A 14,531-nucleotide genomic window follows, 5' to 3' on the forward strand; every position below is an offset into this window, starting at 1 on the left:
TAAAGGAACATACTAAACCAAACTGGAACTTTCCTCCCCAAAAGGAACTGTTTGAACCATAAATTTATATTAAATAAGCATAATGGATATAATCTCACAATAAAAATTTTTAACCTGATACTCACTTGTAGAAGTTTTCTTTCATGCCCATTTAAAACTACCAGAGCTATCATTTAGAGAAAAACCAAGTCAAATTTAAAAAGCAATACATCCTTCTGGAAACTTCAAATCATCAAGAAAATGAGCACATATGATGTCAACAAGTACTTTAAGAAGGGAAAGCTTATGACGTTCCTGAATGGCACAGCTGATCATCAATCCTTCGAATTCATAAATAGTCAGAAATGTAGCATAGTTCTCTATTTATTAGACAATGTTTATGTAATTTTTTAATGGAAGTGAATGCTAAAGTTTCAAGTTTGTTTTTTAATACCCATCTTTACCTCTGAACCATGACAGAGATACACTCTCCAGAAATGCAGTTAACCCCAACTTGTTCAAAGTATATTAAGTCTTGTATTAGAAATAGATACTGTTGGAGATTTTTAGTTACAATAAATGATATACTCTGGCTTGTGACTAGAGATATACTAGGGGAAACCTGAGGGTGCCTAATTGTAATAGAGAAAGAAATACTTGAGAGTTAGAGAGATACTATTAGAGAGAGATATTCTGGGGTTGCCTATTGATCACTACTGATGGCTAATAGATCAATATTTTTCCTACCCTCTTCCTCCCTCAATCCCTCCCTTCACCACCCTTCTTCTGAAGCCTTTGGTTTCACCCCCTCCCTTCTGAGTGGACTCTGAGATTTATAAGGAAACATTCTTTTCTCTTCCTTTCTCCAGTAAGGGGATTTATTGGGAACAACAGGATGGAGGACTGAGGTAAGATGAGGTGAGAGGGATAGGGTTGTCCCTAGTCTATAAGGAGAGTTAAGAAGATTTTGGGAAATGCCAGTCCTGTCACAACTGTGACACAAAGGTCTGTCAGAAAGATGGGAGGACAACTGTTTTATCTTCTTCTTCTTCCTTCAACTCCAATCTCAAATATATAATCAGTTCTTCAGGTTCAACTACCACCATCAGCCACACAAAACCTTCTTCTTGCCTCCTCTCTCCAAAGCCAAGAGACTTCAGCCTAGGACAGAAGCTAACAGGGGACCTGTTCCCAGCTTCTTCCCTCTTCAGCCTGGCTTGACTCTCCAACCGACTTTCCTGGGAACATTCTATTTGGAATGTTCACCTTGATTGACAGGTGATGTCCCCAGCTTTCTGTCTTGCATGCATGAAGTTCTCTCTTCCACATTCTTCAATTAAAAAGTGACTGAACAAGCATGAGACTTAATTCTGTTAAATACCATGTAGCCTGTCTGTCAGGTAGGTAGCAGCTATCCTTAGCTTTAGGCTTTAAAATGAGGTTTTTACGATTTCATTAGTTGCCAGTGCTGTCCTCCTCTTGAAATTATTTTATACTTATTTGCCCATTTTTATATTGTATCCTCTCAGGAAGCCTGTTAGCTCCTTGAAGGCAAGGACCTTTTATCTTTGTATTCCCAAACTATCACATATAATAGGTGATTCATACTTGTTAAACTGATTTGAACTTTTTAAATGAGACCTTTGATTATCTAAGGTAAGTAAAAAGATGAAATTTAAATAATCTTTGCATTATTTACCTGTATTGTTGAAGTTGAATATACATAGGAGAAAAGACTACCATTTAAAAACAAAGATTTGTACATTTTCTTCCTTTTGCTACCAATTGCTATAAATGCAAAGAGACAACAGTAAAATTAAGTGTAATCGGAGGATTTAAGCTTGTTACTAAGTGGTAACCTAGACAAACTTAACGCTGTGTAGAAGCATATCGTTCATATGGTTGAATTGTACAAGAATTCAGAATATTGTCACTAAATAGCACTACCGAAACATTAAATAAGAAAGGAAGCAAAATCTTTAATGAGAATGAGTTAAAAACAATATACATACGTAGTTTCTAAATCAACACAAGGTGAAATAAAATACGCACATAGTTACATAAATTTAGAGATATAATTACTTTATCAAAATATATGAACCCTTTCTTAGATTAGTATAGATTGTATTCATTTTCTAGCTCTTCCTGGAAAATATTGAAATATATATCTCCTTCAATTATTCCATTTGGAAATTTTTCACATTTTCACGAAAAATTCTTAGACTGCAATAAAGTGCTTGTCTCTTAACTCATAAATTATCCTGAGGCAAAAAGATCAGAGTAATTTTTAAAATTTATGCTACTTCCTATTTTGTCATTACATCTTCCTTTACTTCACCCTGACATTAAGCCATGCCCTATTGGCCTGTAGCAAGCAAAGTTTCCGTAAATCTAATGCCACCATCTCTCATTATAGCTTGTCATGGTCAGCATATTAACGTGAAATGTAGTAACGTGTGAAATCTGGAAGCAGCATGAAAATCTTTAGTCACTGATGAAGTGATCATCTCGATCCTTAGAATGAGTCTTCAACACTGCTTTGGAGAAAACAATGAAAATGGCAATGATACTCACTAATCCCCAAATCAAAAGCACAGGCTTTCCGTGCCTAATCTATGGAGTCCTCCCGTGCCTAATCTTAACGCAGATGAAGAGAAGGCATCACAAAATGAAAAACGTCCTTTTTACTTCTTCCATCTCAATAGCAGTAGGACCCAAGGTAGGTACCCTACATAGTTCTTAGCAGTTATCTTATTCACATCACAAACTAGGCTGCCTTTTCAAGTGCTCCCTCAACTATCTGAACTGGATACAGAGTCGTTTTCTGTGTTCCTCTGCCCAGTCAGAATGAACCACAATTTGAAATGAGCCTGACGTTTCCAAGTATCCACATGCTTCAAAATTGGCCAAATTCATTAAAAGATATATATAACTGGCTTACAGTGGCAACAGAGATGATTTCTGAACAAAAAGATAAAATCATCATAGTTTATCAGCAGAAATCTTAATACTTATAGGGGCCCCAAACAAACAAAAGCTCAGGAATATTAGAATTAAAAATAAAAACACACAGTGCTAATATTTGGCAAGTGCCAGGGTGACGTTATTTGGTAACTGCTGCTATTTCCATTTTCAATAAAAAAATAAATATTTGTGAACATGATTAAGATTTGCACAAAAGACTTTTCTCTTTAAAAGCTCCACTCCTATCACAGTTTAGGTATAGTTCACAGACTCATAGAAGATGATAGGTAACAAAGGAAAATATTGAATTTTAAAAAAATTAATGCTCTCTTATCAAGCTTTTCTCTTCCTTTCAAATGTTCTCACATGAGTTATGGACAACTGATAAAGAATTTTCTTAAACTTTTCCAAAAACAGGATAAAATAGAAAAAAATGTTTTTCATGAATTATAATTAAGGGATTAATGCTTCTTTTAAAATAAAGAAAAGATATTTCAATATAGACCTGAAGTTTCCACATTTCTGAGAATTCTCCAGCTAATAATATGGCCATGATAATTATTTCAACTCCCAACAGTCAGCACTACATTATTCCTGTGTTTTTTTAAGGTTTTGTTTAAGGAAAAAAGCCTTCCCAAATTCATATGTACTGATCATAATGGCACAAGCAGGAGCAACTTTAATTAATCGGGGAATTAGACCTGGAAAAAAATAAGAAAATCAAGGGCACAATTATTATTTTAAATGACAGACCACCTTTTATTTGGTTACAATCTGATATTGTCATGTGTCATTTACCACATGTCTTAGAAGAATTCTGAGCAAAGAATATTATCTAATGATTTACAATTCCTTTATATTAGGCTATATTCCTTTTTATTTAAATATTAATTATATTAATGATAATCTAATATTCCTTCTAATTTTAAATAACTCATTAACTAGTTTTGGAATAATAACCATCTGACATGTAAAAATATGTATATTATCTTTATTATTTACTTAAACTTCTAATATATTTTAATTTATATCAAAAACAAAGAACAATAAATGTGGAAGATATTTCTAAAATTTGATAGACTTTAAATGAATATTCTATTTTTAAATTTTTCAGTGACTTATAAATTTGAGATTATAGGAAAGGAAGATATATTTACCTACAAATAATCCAGAAATTCCATTTTTAGCAACAATTAACTTCATAATGTCCCATGTTGTTGTAGGTAGGACATGTGAACCTACATATATAAATAATAAAACACTATTATCAAATACTTAATCATTTCTTCTCTTTTAGCTGTAATGCTCAATTCAATAAACATTTAATGTGAGTACAAGGCACGAAGCACAGATAACATAGCAATTTGAAAGACTCAAGTTATATGTAAATGAATAAATGAAATTACATTTATTCAGCACTTACAATGTGCAAAGTACTGTGTTAAAGTATACAAGCTTATACAAAGGCTATACAAAGAAACAAGCAAAATAATCCCTACTTTTTAGGAGTTCACATTCTAATAGAGCAGCGGTTCTCAACCTCTCAATTTGTAGCAATGAGAATACATAATGCATATCAGGTATTTACATTCCAAATCATAACTGTAGCAAAATTAACAGTTTTGAAGTAGCCACCAAAATGATTTTTTGGTATGGGGTCACTGCAACATGAGGAACTGTATTGCGGGGTCACGACATTAGAAAGGTTGAGAACCATTGTAATAGAGGGAGAACAAGACATAGTTCAGCTAAAGGGCAGATGGAAAATCTCAGGGTTCTTACTGGAACCTCTTTAGTAAAAGAAGGAAGATGTATACAATGACTTTAGAAGAACCTCCAGTGCCAAATATGTCTTGATTACTGTGTAATTAGAATCTGAACCCCAGAATAACAATTCCCAACATACCACTCTCCTCATATTACGTGATGATGTAGGCAGGACACATATAAATTTTGAGTAGCCCCACCTCTCGCTTGCTAGGGTTTGGTGGAAGTGGTGTGAAGAGCCAGGAGAGTTTTGCTAAAGTAGTTTTAATTTTGTTAGATAATAAGGGTTTTTTTAACTTCTATTTCCTTTTTATTCTTTTTACTTCAAGTGACTGTTGGATATTAATTCTCACCCCCTTACTAACTGCATGGGGAGTCCTTGCTGAGCCTTCAGCTGCTTCCCACTGCTAATTGCCTGCCTGAGAGTCATTTGGAAGCTGAAGGGTGAGATCTAAATCCCATTTTCTCCTCTTGAACTGAAAGCAGCTGGATAGCCATTGCTACTACAGCCTGGTGTGTGTTTTTCTCTTAAGCAACAATTAGCCTCTAAATCTCCTGACTCCTTTCACCTGGAGGAAGTAACCCTGATCCCCTAACAAGCTACCATTTTGCAGCCCAGAATCCCAGAGTGTTGGAAGAAGTTAATTTCAGCTCAGTTTGGGGTTGGTTTGTTATTAAAAGGTATTAATTATTGAACTAAATTGAGAAAGCCTAGCCTTATCTTACTCCTAGAAGCTTGCTCTAACTCTCCCAGACCAGCTCAGCTTAGCAGGTGAGTTTTTAACTTCACTGTGTCTAAAATAGAAAGCTTTTGTTTTCCCTCACTAACTTAGCCTCAGGCTAAAGCCTTTCAGACACCCTCCATTCAAAGGCTGATTGGGCATGTCTCCATCTACTAGCCTGGTGAGGAGGTCTCTACCCCTAGCCAGTACATACTAGGCTAGTGCCACCTAAAGACAGGAAGTAGATTTGCCACCAATTTAATAAGTAAAATTGTAAGCATGGCCCAGTTTCCTGCCTATCTCAAACAGCTCCCTTTCTGGGGGAGCATTACAGAGTTTTTCATAGCTCAAAGTTTTGGGGTATCTTTTCTTACCATTGTTTCTGGGTGCACTTGTCTTTGTGATTAGCTTGAGTAATCCTAAGATTCATCTCCCTACACCCCCTTGCCATTTTGGTCTACCCAATCACTGCAATACACCCAACATGGGGTTTGTCTACACTATGCTTAGTGTGGGTATGGGGAACCCCAAAGGTGTGACCAAAAGAATCTAAATAGATGATAATACTGGGGAGGGCAAGGAACCCTAAAGAGTCTAGAGGTGAATTTTTAGCTTTTCAGAGCCCATTGCTAACTGTTCTAGTTTGTTCCCCTCCAAATAGTGAAGTCTCTGTAATGCAGCTACTGGAATTGGAGAAAAGGACTCTTAAATTAAGTACCTGTATCCCATCACAAATTTTGTATTTGCTGATTTTTTGTTTTAAAATTTAATTTTGTTGGGGGCAACTGGGTAGCTCAGTGGATTGAGAGCCAGGCCTAGAGACAGGAGGTCCTAGGTTCAAATCTGGCCTCAGGCACTTCCCAGCTGTGTGACCCTGGGCAAGTCAATTGACCCCTATTGCCTAGCCCTTTTCACTCTTCTGCCTTGAAACCAATACAGAATATTGATTCCAATACAGAAGGTCTGGGTTTAAAAAAAATTAAATTTTATTTTTTTAGTTTACATATTGATCTAATCTAATAAATTCTGTTACACTGAATCATTTTAAGTTACTGTGTTTCAGCCATTAGCTATATGTGCTGTTACATTGTCTTTATTTGTACTACCCCCTATGACTGAACTGGAGAAAATACCATTGTAAAAGTCCATAAACAACTTGAGCAAACCCTTTTCTGTGGCAAAACCAAAGGTCCTTATAGATGCTGGGTTTTTCACCAGATCCATCAAGGTCACGTGTTGCCTAAGCAGCCTTTTGTTCCTTTTTGCCTTTGTTAATAGTCACATAGATGATGGTGAATGGACTCCATCAAACTGGTTCAATCTGTATACAAGCTTTGGAGAATTTAATGACCTAAAAATTTTAATTGATTTCAAGGGGTCTTCATAAGTGATTTTTCAGGATATCTAGGAGCACCACTACCTCTGACTGATCATTTGCCTACCTTTGAGTTGTTTGTAACTAAAGGTAAAGGGTCCATTTAGTAGTTGAAGAAGTTGAAGTGCTATAGCACTGTTGTATTCCCCACCTCCGCATTTATAAAAATAATGGATGGCACATATAAAGACATGCCTTTTATGGTTATTACAGTCTCATCTAGGAGTTAGAAAAGTTTTCCTAGGGGGCATGGTACCTCTGGATGGCTCTTGAGAGGGAGCATTTCCCATGAAGCCTAGTGGCTTCTGGATAGTTCTTATATTTCTAACTCTTCAGCTTACTCTACCCTTCCACCAGAATGATCTAGATTCTTGGTGACTTTTAGACCCAAAAGGTTTTCAGCAGCAGCACAGAGGATTGTTTTTTTTTTTTTCTGGGCTCCTCTGCCAAATTTTGGAATGATGGCAGTAATAGACTTTGCTAAAAAATATCTCAGCCAAGACTGAAAGTTTGGCTAGATCTGGAGAACTTGTGACAAGTATCCATGAGCTTCAAAGTTTGTTTGTTTTAAATGTCACACAGCAAGAGGCTATAGAGACTCATGTGGATCCTAATGATAGCAAGTTTGTTTGCTATTGTCATTAAATGGGCTCTTATGATTTGGGTACTTCTTGAATGTGCATTAGTGGTACTACTGTTTTATAAAGCTGTTACTTGGTGAAAATCATTTGCACTCACATTGTGGACCATGGCAAAGTTAAAAAGGAAATAGATCTCATTTCTGGGTGAGAAACCTTTGTATTCTAACTCTCCTTGGGTAACACAGTGTGTCACTGATCATGAACTATTTTTTAAATTTATTTTTAATTTTATTATTGTTTTTCCTTGTATGTGCAATGGAGTATCTAAGTTTTCTCTTTTCTCTAATTTTTTGTACTAGTAGTACATGTTTTGTACTAATATAAGTTTACATCCATTAGCCCTAATATTAATGCATACCCCCAATGTATGGAAGTCTGCCATTGATTGTTAAATACGATGGGACTTTGATTAATGATTGTGTCTGATTCCAGGAGAAGGGTTCACAAAAGAGCCATTATGCAGTACCAAGAAGCACAAGGTCAAGGAGACCAACCAATCCCCATGGAATTGATGAGAATCTGTGCCAAGACAGAGGACTTGTTTTGGGGTTCAAGGAAGTGGCTATTTGACAACATCAAATGCAGGATCTCGCCATGCCAGGTTCAGACAAAGTACCTCAGTTTGGCTATAATTCTGGCTCTCCTATCCCTGTAAGTGAAGGTAAAATCAGATCAGGGAATGATATTTACCACCTGCTTCAAAATCTAGTCCTTTTTCTTTCTCCTTCATAATGTGGCAATTTTCTGTAGTCCTGGCTGCTCATTGGGTAAAAGTGCATATTGCTGCAATGGTCCTATAGGATTGTAGGACATAGATTATTTTACTCGACTCTGATTCCAGGACCTGGTATGGGTTTATTCTCTCATGATTACTGAGAAATTTTATATACTATTTCATTTTTTTCTTTTCTTCTATTTTTTTTAATGTTTTTGACTTCCTTTTTACAATTGATTCACATACCTCGTAACTCAGCCTTATATCCCTGGGTGTTTGTCAACACCCTCCTCAGAGGGGATTGTATAATTGGAATATAATTCTACATTTATAAAATTTTTCTTGTTTGAGAGTAATTTTAGAATAAGAAACTTGCTACCTTCCCTAATCAAGAAAGTGAACTGTTTGGAGAAGGCACCATGGAAATACCTGCAAAAACCTCACACTGCACCAAAAGATCCAGAATGAACTTTGAGATATAGTGAAATTGAACTATGGAGGGGATTGAACGCATTTATTTTGAATATATGCTCTTATACCAAAGGGGACTGCCCCCTAATTGGTTTTTGTCAATGTGCCTATCGATCATTAGTTTTGTACTCTTTCTTTATTTCCCTCTTATCCCCAAATTATTATAATTTCCAATTAGAAAGTGCAATATTGTATGTACCTCTAGTTGAAAATCTTTAGAGATGTAAGTTGGTTATGTGTACTGATTCCATGGGGAAACTAGGCATGTAACTCTGGGAGATTTCTAAATGCTCATTTTCCATGAGAAACACAGGGAGAGGGGATTGTGTAATTGGAATCTGAACCCCAGAACTACAATTCCCAGCAACCGTCTCCTTCTCACATTATGTGCTGACGTAAGCAGGATATAAATTTTGTGTAGCTCCATATCTCGCTTGCTCTTCCTGTGATTAAGTTTGGTGCAAGTGGTATCAGGTGAGAGCCAGGAGAGTTTTGCTAATGTGGTGAGATAATTAGTTGTTTTTTAACTTCTATTTTCTTTTTATCCCTTCTACTTCGAGTGATTATTAATAAACTTTATAAAATATAATTCTTGGAGTCTTGGACATTTATTTAAATCCTACATTTACTTTAATTTCATATCATTTTCAACCTTAAAAATTATATAATCTCAAAATTGGAAAGGCCATCAGAGATCATCAGTCAGTGAGTGTCTAAACAAGAATCTTCTCTACAATATCTCTAGTATTTGTTCAGTCATCTTCTGAAGACTCAGGTGTGGAGAAATCCTCAAGAAGCATACCACTGCATTTTGGATCATTTTAATCCTTAAGGAAGTTAGATTCCTTAAACTGAAATGTTTCATTCTGCACCCTCTATCAATTAATCCTCCAGTATGGCCTGTGAGGCCAAGCACAAAACAGTGAAGTCTTTCTTCTATGTGACTATCCTTCAGATGTTCTCTTTTCTAGACTAACTCTTCCTCCTTCACTTGGTCTCCATATCCCTAACATCCTGATTACCCTCCTTTGGTTACTCGCCATTTTGTCACTGTCCTTTGTGGCTGCACCAAGCTCACTAAGGCTTTTTCAGAGAGACATGGCCAAAGAAGGAATTTGTTTTGTTTGACTATGCATATTTCTTTAAAAGAATTTTCCTTTTCATTATCAATTGGGGGAAAAGGTATGGAGAGGAAGATGGACTTTCATTACTGGGGAAAAAAATGTTACACCAAGAAATTAGCAATTTAGATGTGATTTAACCAGGATAGAGAATAGCTCGACAACCAAATTCTATGTTTTGAACTCTATGCCTCTTAATTCAACCTAAAACTATATTCGTTTTTTGGCTGTCATGTTAACTCCACAGTCTGTTAAAACCCTAAGATATTCTTCAAATGAACTACTCTCCCCTCATATATACTTGAAAAAAAAAAAAAAAGCCCTTGCTTTCTATCTTAGAACCAACACTGTGTTTTAGTTCGAAGGCACTAAAGACTAGGCAACTAGAGTTAAGTGACTTACCTGGGGTTATATGCCTAGGAAGTGTCTGAGGCCACATTTGAACCCAGTACTTCCTGTCTCTAGGCTTGGCTCTCAATCCACTGAGCCAGCTAGCTGCTCCTGTCCCCCACATACATACATATATATATATATATATATATATATATATATTTTTTTTTTTTTTTAAGATTATGTTTTTAGGTTCAAATAAGACTTATTTGGTCCATCATTCTAGTTTCCCAAGATGTTTTTGAATCTTATCATCCAGCATGTTCATTTCTAGCCTTATGTCCTCTGGACATGTGTGATTAAGCAGGTCATCTATACCTTCATCCAAGTTACTAATAAAATGCTGAAAAGAACAAGGCTCCACGGACCTGAAGTCGACTCTAGGAGGCTTCCCTTTAAGTGACATTGCCCCCTGAATGACTACTCCAAGGCTCTGGTATTTCAACCAGTAAAATTTCACTGACTACAATGCCGTCTAGTCCTAATACCTCTATTGTTCCAGAAAGATATGAAAGGCTTGTTTATAAAGTATTTATTATGTGCTAAATACATACTGATATAGGCTGTGGGGTTACAAAGACAAAAGTGAATTGGTTCTTACACTCCAGGGAATTTTGTATTGATTAACTGCATTTTATTGATGGAGGTAACAAGTATGCTTATATACATACACAAAATAACTGGGAGGAGGAGGCTCAGAAAAGGCTTAAGGGAGAAGATACTTAAACTATACCCCAAAGAAAACAAAAGGGACAAATACTTCAGCCACATGGGACAGCCTGTGAGAAGGGCCAGGAGGTAAAGTATATGTATTGTAAAAGAGCAAGAAAGTCACACAGCCAAAAGGGGAAAGAATTAACTTGGGTAGTCATGATGTTTCCTCAGCAAAGGCTGGATATACTTGTCTATTATGTTATAGAAAAAAAAAAATTCAGGTATAAGTTTTGACTATGAAGGCTACTGAAGAACCTTTCAATTCTGAAAAGCCTGTGATTCTATGACTGTATGGTTCAGTAAAAATAATCATTCTGTTGTCATTACAGGGATGATCCTAATTAAATTATATGTAATACATGTAAAAAAAATTCCTATCAAAAATTTTAAACTAAAAAGTAAACTTTTATCTGAAAAATTCACTTGTGGGACCTCATTATCTGAAGATGCTATATAAAAGAAGTATTATATGTGAAAATGTCACTATGAAATACAGTAAATATAATAAACCGACAAAATAGATCTAAAGTTTTTTTTTCCCCTAAATAGCAATTTCTAGGAGAAAAAACTAACAAGAAAGTTATTTATCCCTTAAATAAGAATGGGTATTCATTTTCTAATCCAAAAAACATAATTTGTTCAGAGGTTAAATCAAATCTATTTTACTTCAAAAACTATAAGACTGGTATTGAAATGAGGGTGATGGGAAAACCAACATTATTGTCCAAATTAAATTCAACTCAAAATTGTTCATTTTATTAGCTAAGGAAAATGAGTTTTTAAAAATGCATGGGGTTTGGAGTATATCAGAGGTAAAAGCAGTAGCATAGGCCCCATAAAGAAGTGATCTCTGAAGATCAACAAAAAAATGGAGCCGACTTCTGCGGTCTTTTGAAAATTGACATTGATACCTTTTTATTTTTTTAAAGCAGGGCATCTTTGTATTAACCCCTTTCAAATATCTGAGTAGGACTTGCCAATTCATTTGCCATGTGAAACACTCTGGACCAAGAGTATATCATCTCACAAATCAAAGAGGGAGGCACATTTCCTTGCCTCTTCTCCACAAAGAGCAAGATTAGTTATAAAAACCATACAGCCATCAGCTTCATCTTAATATTTTTGTTTGTATTACTGTAGTCATTATATGAAGTTTTCCTCCATTTGCTTAACTTTATTCATCAGTTCATATTAGTCCATATTTCTCTGAAATGCTCATAATCATAATTTCTCAGGGCACAATGATAAGCATTACATGTACATACCACTATTTGTTCGGCCATTCATACATCAAAGGGCACTCACTTTATTTCCAGTTTTTGGTTTTCACAAAGAATGTTGCTACATATAACTTGATATACATGGGACCTTTCTTCCTATTGCTGTCTCTCCTTGTGATATGTGCCCTGGAGTGGGACCACTTGGTCAAAGGGTATGAACACTGAGATTAGTGACTCTTCTTACATAATACCAAATTGTTGAAACAATTCACAGACTCAACAAGAGTCTATTAGTGTGTCTTTCTGAAACCTTTGTAATTCTTTTAACTTAGGACTATTTCTATCTTTTGTCATTTTTCCAATTTTATAGTGATGAAATGAAACCTAATATGTATTCTTTAATTATTAATAATCTGGAGCATGTTTTCATATGATCCCTGGTAGACTGCAAAAATTTCTTTTGAAAATTATTTGCTCATATTCTTGGACTTTGTATGTTTTGGAAACCACCTTTTAAAAATTTTTTTATATTTTTTATAGTTCCCTATTGTAAAAATAAAAGGCAAACTGTAAAAAAATAGGGCAATGTATTGATTATTGATTATAAACTGATTTAGATACTTTGCTTGCTGTGCTTACAAAGTATTTTCAGTTTATATAAGTGAAGTGAAGCTCATAAGAGAACTTCTCTTCAGGGCCAGGCGCAAGGATGCTAAGGAGACTCTTGTTACATAAAAATAAACTATTTATTTCTAACTCTAAGGGATTCTAACTCCACCCAAATAAAACTCCCTGGTTCCACAAGGAACCTCTTCTCCTGTGTCCACAGGCTACACTGATCCTTCCTGATCTGACTAACCCAAATTTTTACTATTCTAAATAAACTAACACTATTTTCCTTATAATTCTATCTTTACCTCCACATTATAAAAATAACAAAGGCTATCTGGTTGAGTCTCATCAAGAACCAAGTTAGGATTCGGAGCCTTAGCAGACTCAGAGTCCAAAACAAAGACCAGGTCTTTCTTTGGTCTTCTCGGAGTTAAAACAAGCTCAGAGTTAAGACAGAAATAGTCACTAGTGTTTCCCAAGTTGGGAAAAGAAAACACTTAGCTCCTTCAGTTATTTCCCTCCTTTCCTTCTCCCTCAGACAGTGAGAGAGAGAGAGAGGTAAAGATGTTACCTCCTTCAAGCTCTCAGAGTCTCTAACTCTGCCAACTGCCAGAGACCAACAGCCACAGAAAAACCATTAAGACTTCAAACTATCACTGTTTCAGCTCTGTTTGAAACGCCAATTCTTTCTCAAGGCAGCTTCTCTACTTCTTATCTCTTAACTAATATAACAAGACTTAATTTCTAATACCCTTATACTATGCATTTTGCATATCAATTTTAATTAGTTATCTGATGCAGAGATGTTTTTCTTTATCGACACCATATAAAATACAAATATAAAGATAATTGATTTTTATCTGTACAAAATTTTAGTTTTGTCTAGTTTAACCTTTTATGGCTACCACTATCCTTGAATATGGGTTAGAATTCTCTTTTGAAGTTGTAAAGGGTATCTCCTTTAAGTTTACTCTATTTTTTTAACCTAACATTTTATAATAAGGTCAACATATCCATTCAGAGTTTATTGTGGTATATGGTATGAAAGGCTGGTTTAAACTTATTTATCCAAAATATCTGAGGTCCTTTAAAAAATATTTTTTTTCATTTTTTAAAGGAGACATTTTTATTTTTTCAGTTATAAATTCTCTCTTTCCCCTAATCCTGACTTTCACTCAATAAGAAGGGAAGCAAAACAACAAAACCCATCATAATATGCATAATTATGTAAAACAAATGCCACATTGGCTATGTTAGAAAAAAAAACAAGGAAAAGAAAGGAAAAACTATTCAATCTGCACTCTGAGTCCATCACTTCTCTATCTGGAGGTGGACTGCATGTTTCATCATGAGTATTTCAGAATTGTGGTCTTTAGAAAACTATCTAAATCTTTCAAAATTGATTATCTGTGCAGGTGGTTACAGTGTAGACTCCTTTCCTCTCTCTCTGCTCACTTCTGAGGTCCCTTCAAGCTCGAAATTCTACAATAATTGAGAGGAAATAAGATCTAATCAATAAGCAAATATTCCCCAAAAAATATTTCTTCTAGGAACTGGAATTAAGAAAAAGGAGTAATGGATAACATCTAAATTTTAGTAAGTTTAGGCATTTTCACTTGATTAAAAATTAGCTTAAGACTAAATAAATAAATAGAGTTTAGGTAATATATGCTATAATTTGAAGAATTTGTTTTTTCCTTAGTAGAAAGCAGATAAAAAATTGAATTATATTGTCTGATTTTGTTGCTTGACCATAGATTTAGGGCTGGAAGGGACCTCAGAGGTAAGCTTATGCTATATAGACAAATCTAAGGTAGAACCATCTAAGGGAGTAACTTAA

General features: G+C 35.1%; 1 protein-coding gene across 3 annotated transcripts in view; it reads right to left on the bottom strand.

The window, feature by feature from the left end:
- The window catches only part of SLC25A40 (solute carrier family 25 member 40), an 89,304-nt gene that overhangs the window by 19,538 nt on the left and 55,235 nt on the right, over positions 1 to 14,531 (bottom strand). The window contains exons 10-11 of one of the 3 annotated variants that reach the window (XM_001377612.4): positions 4,101 to 4,181; positions 1,939 to 3,644 (exon numbers count right to left, since the gene is read on the bottom strand). In XM_001377612.4, the coding sequence (XP_001377649.1) occupies positions 3,532 to 3,644; positions 4,101 to 4,181 (194 nt within the window). In that variant the 3' untranslated portion in view covers positions 1,939 to 3,531. Of the gene's footprint in view, positions 1 to 1,938; positions 3,645 to 4,100; positions 4,182 to 7,224; positions 14,174 to 14,531 lie in introns of those variants that run through there. The other 2 variants (XM_007504945.3, XM_007504948.3) reach the window with 2 other exon arrangements.

The sequence above is a fragment of the Monodelphis domestica genome, chromosome 5, assembly GCF_027887165.1.
Source record: "Monodelphis domestica isolate mMonDom1 chromosome 5, mMonDom1.pri, whole genome shotgun sequence".
NCBI classification, from domain to species: Eukaryota; Metazoa; Chordata; class Mammalia; order Didelphimorphia; family Didelphidae; genus Monodelphis; species Monodelphis domestica.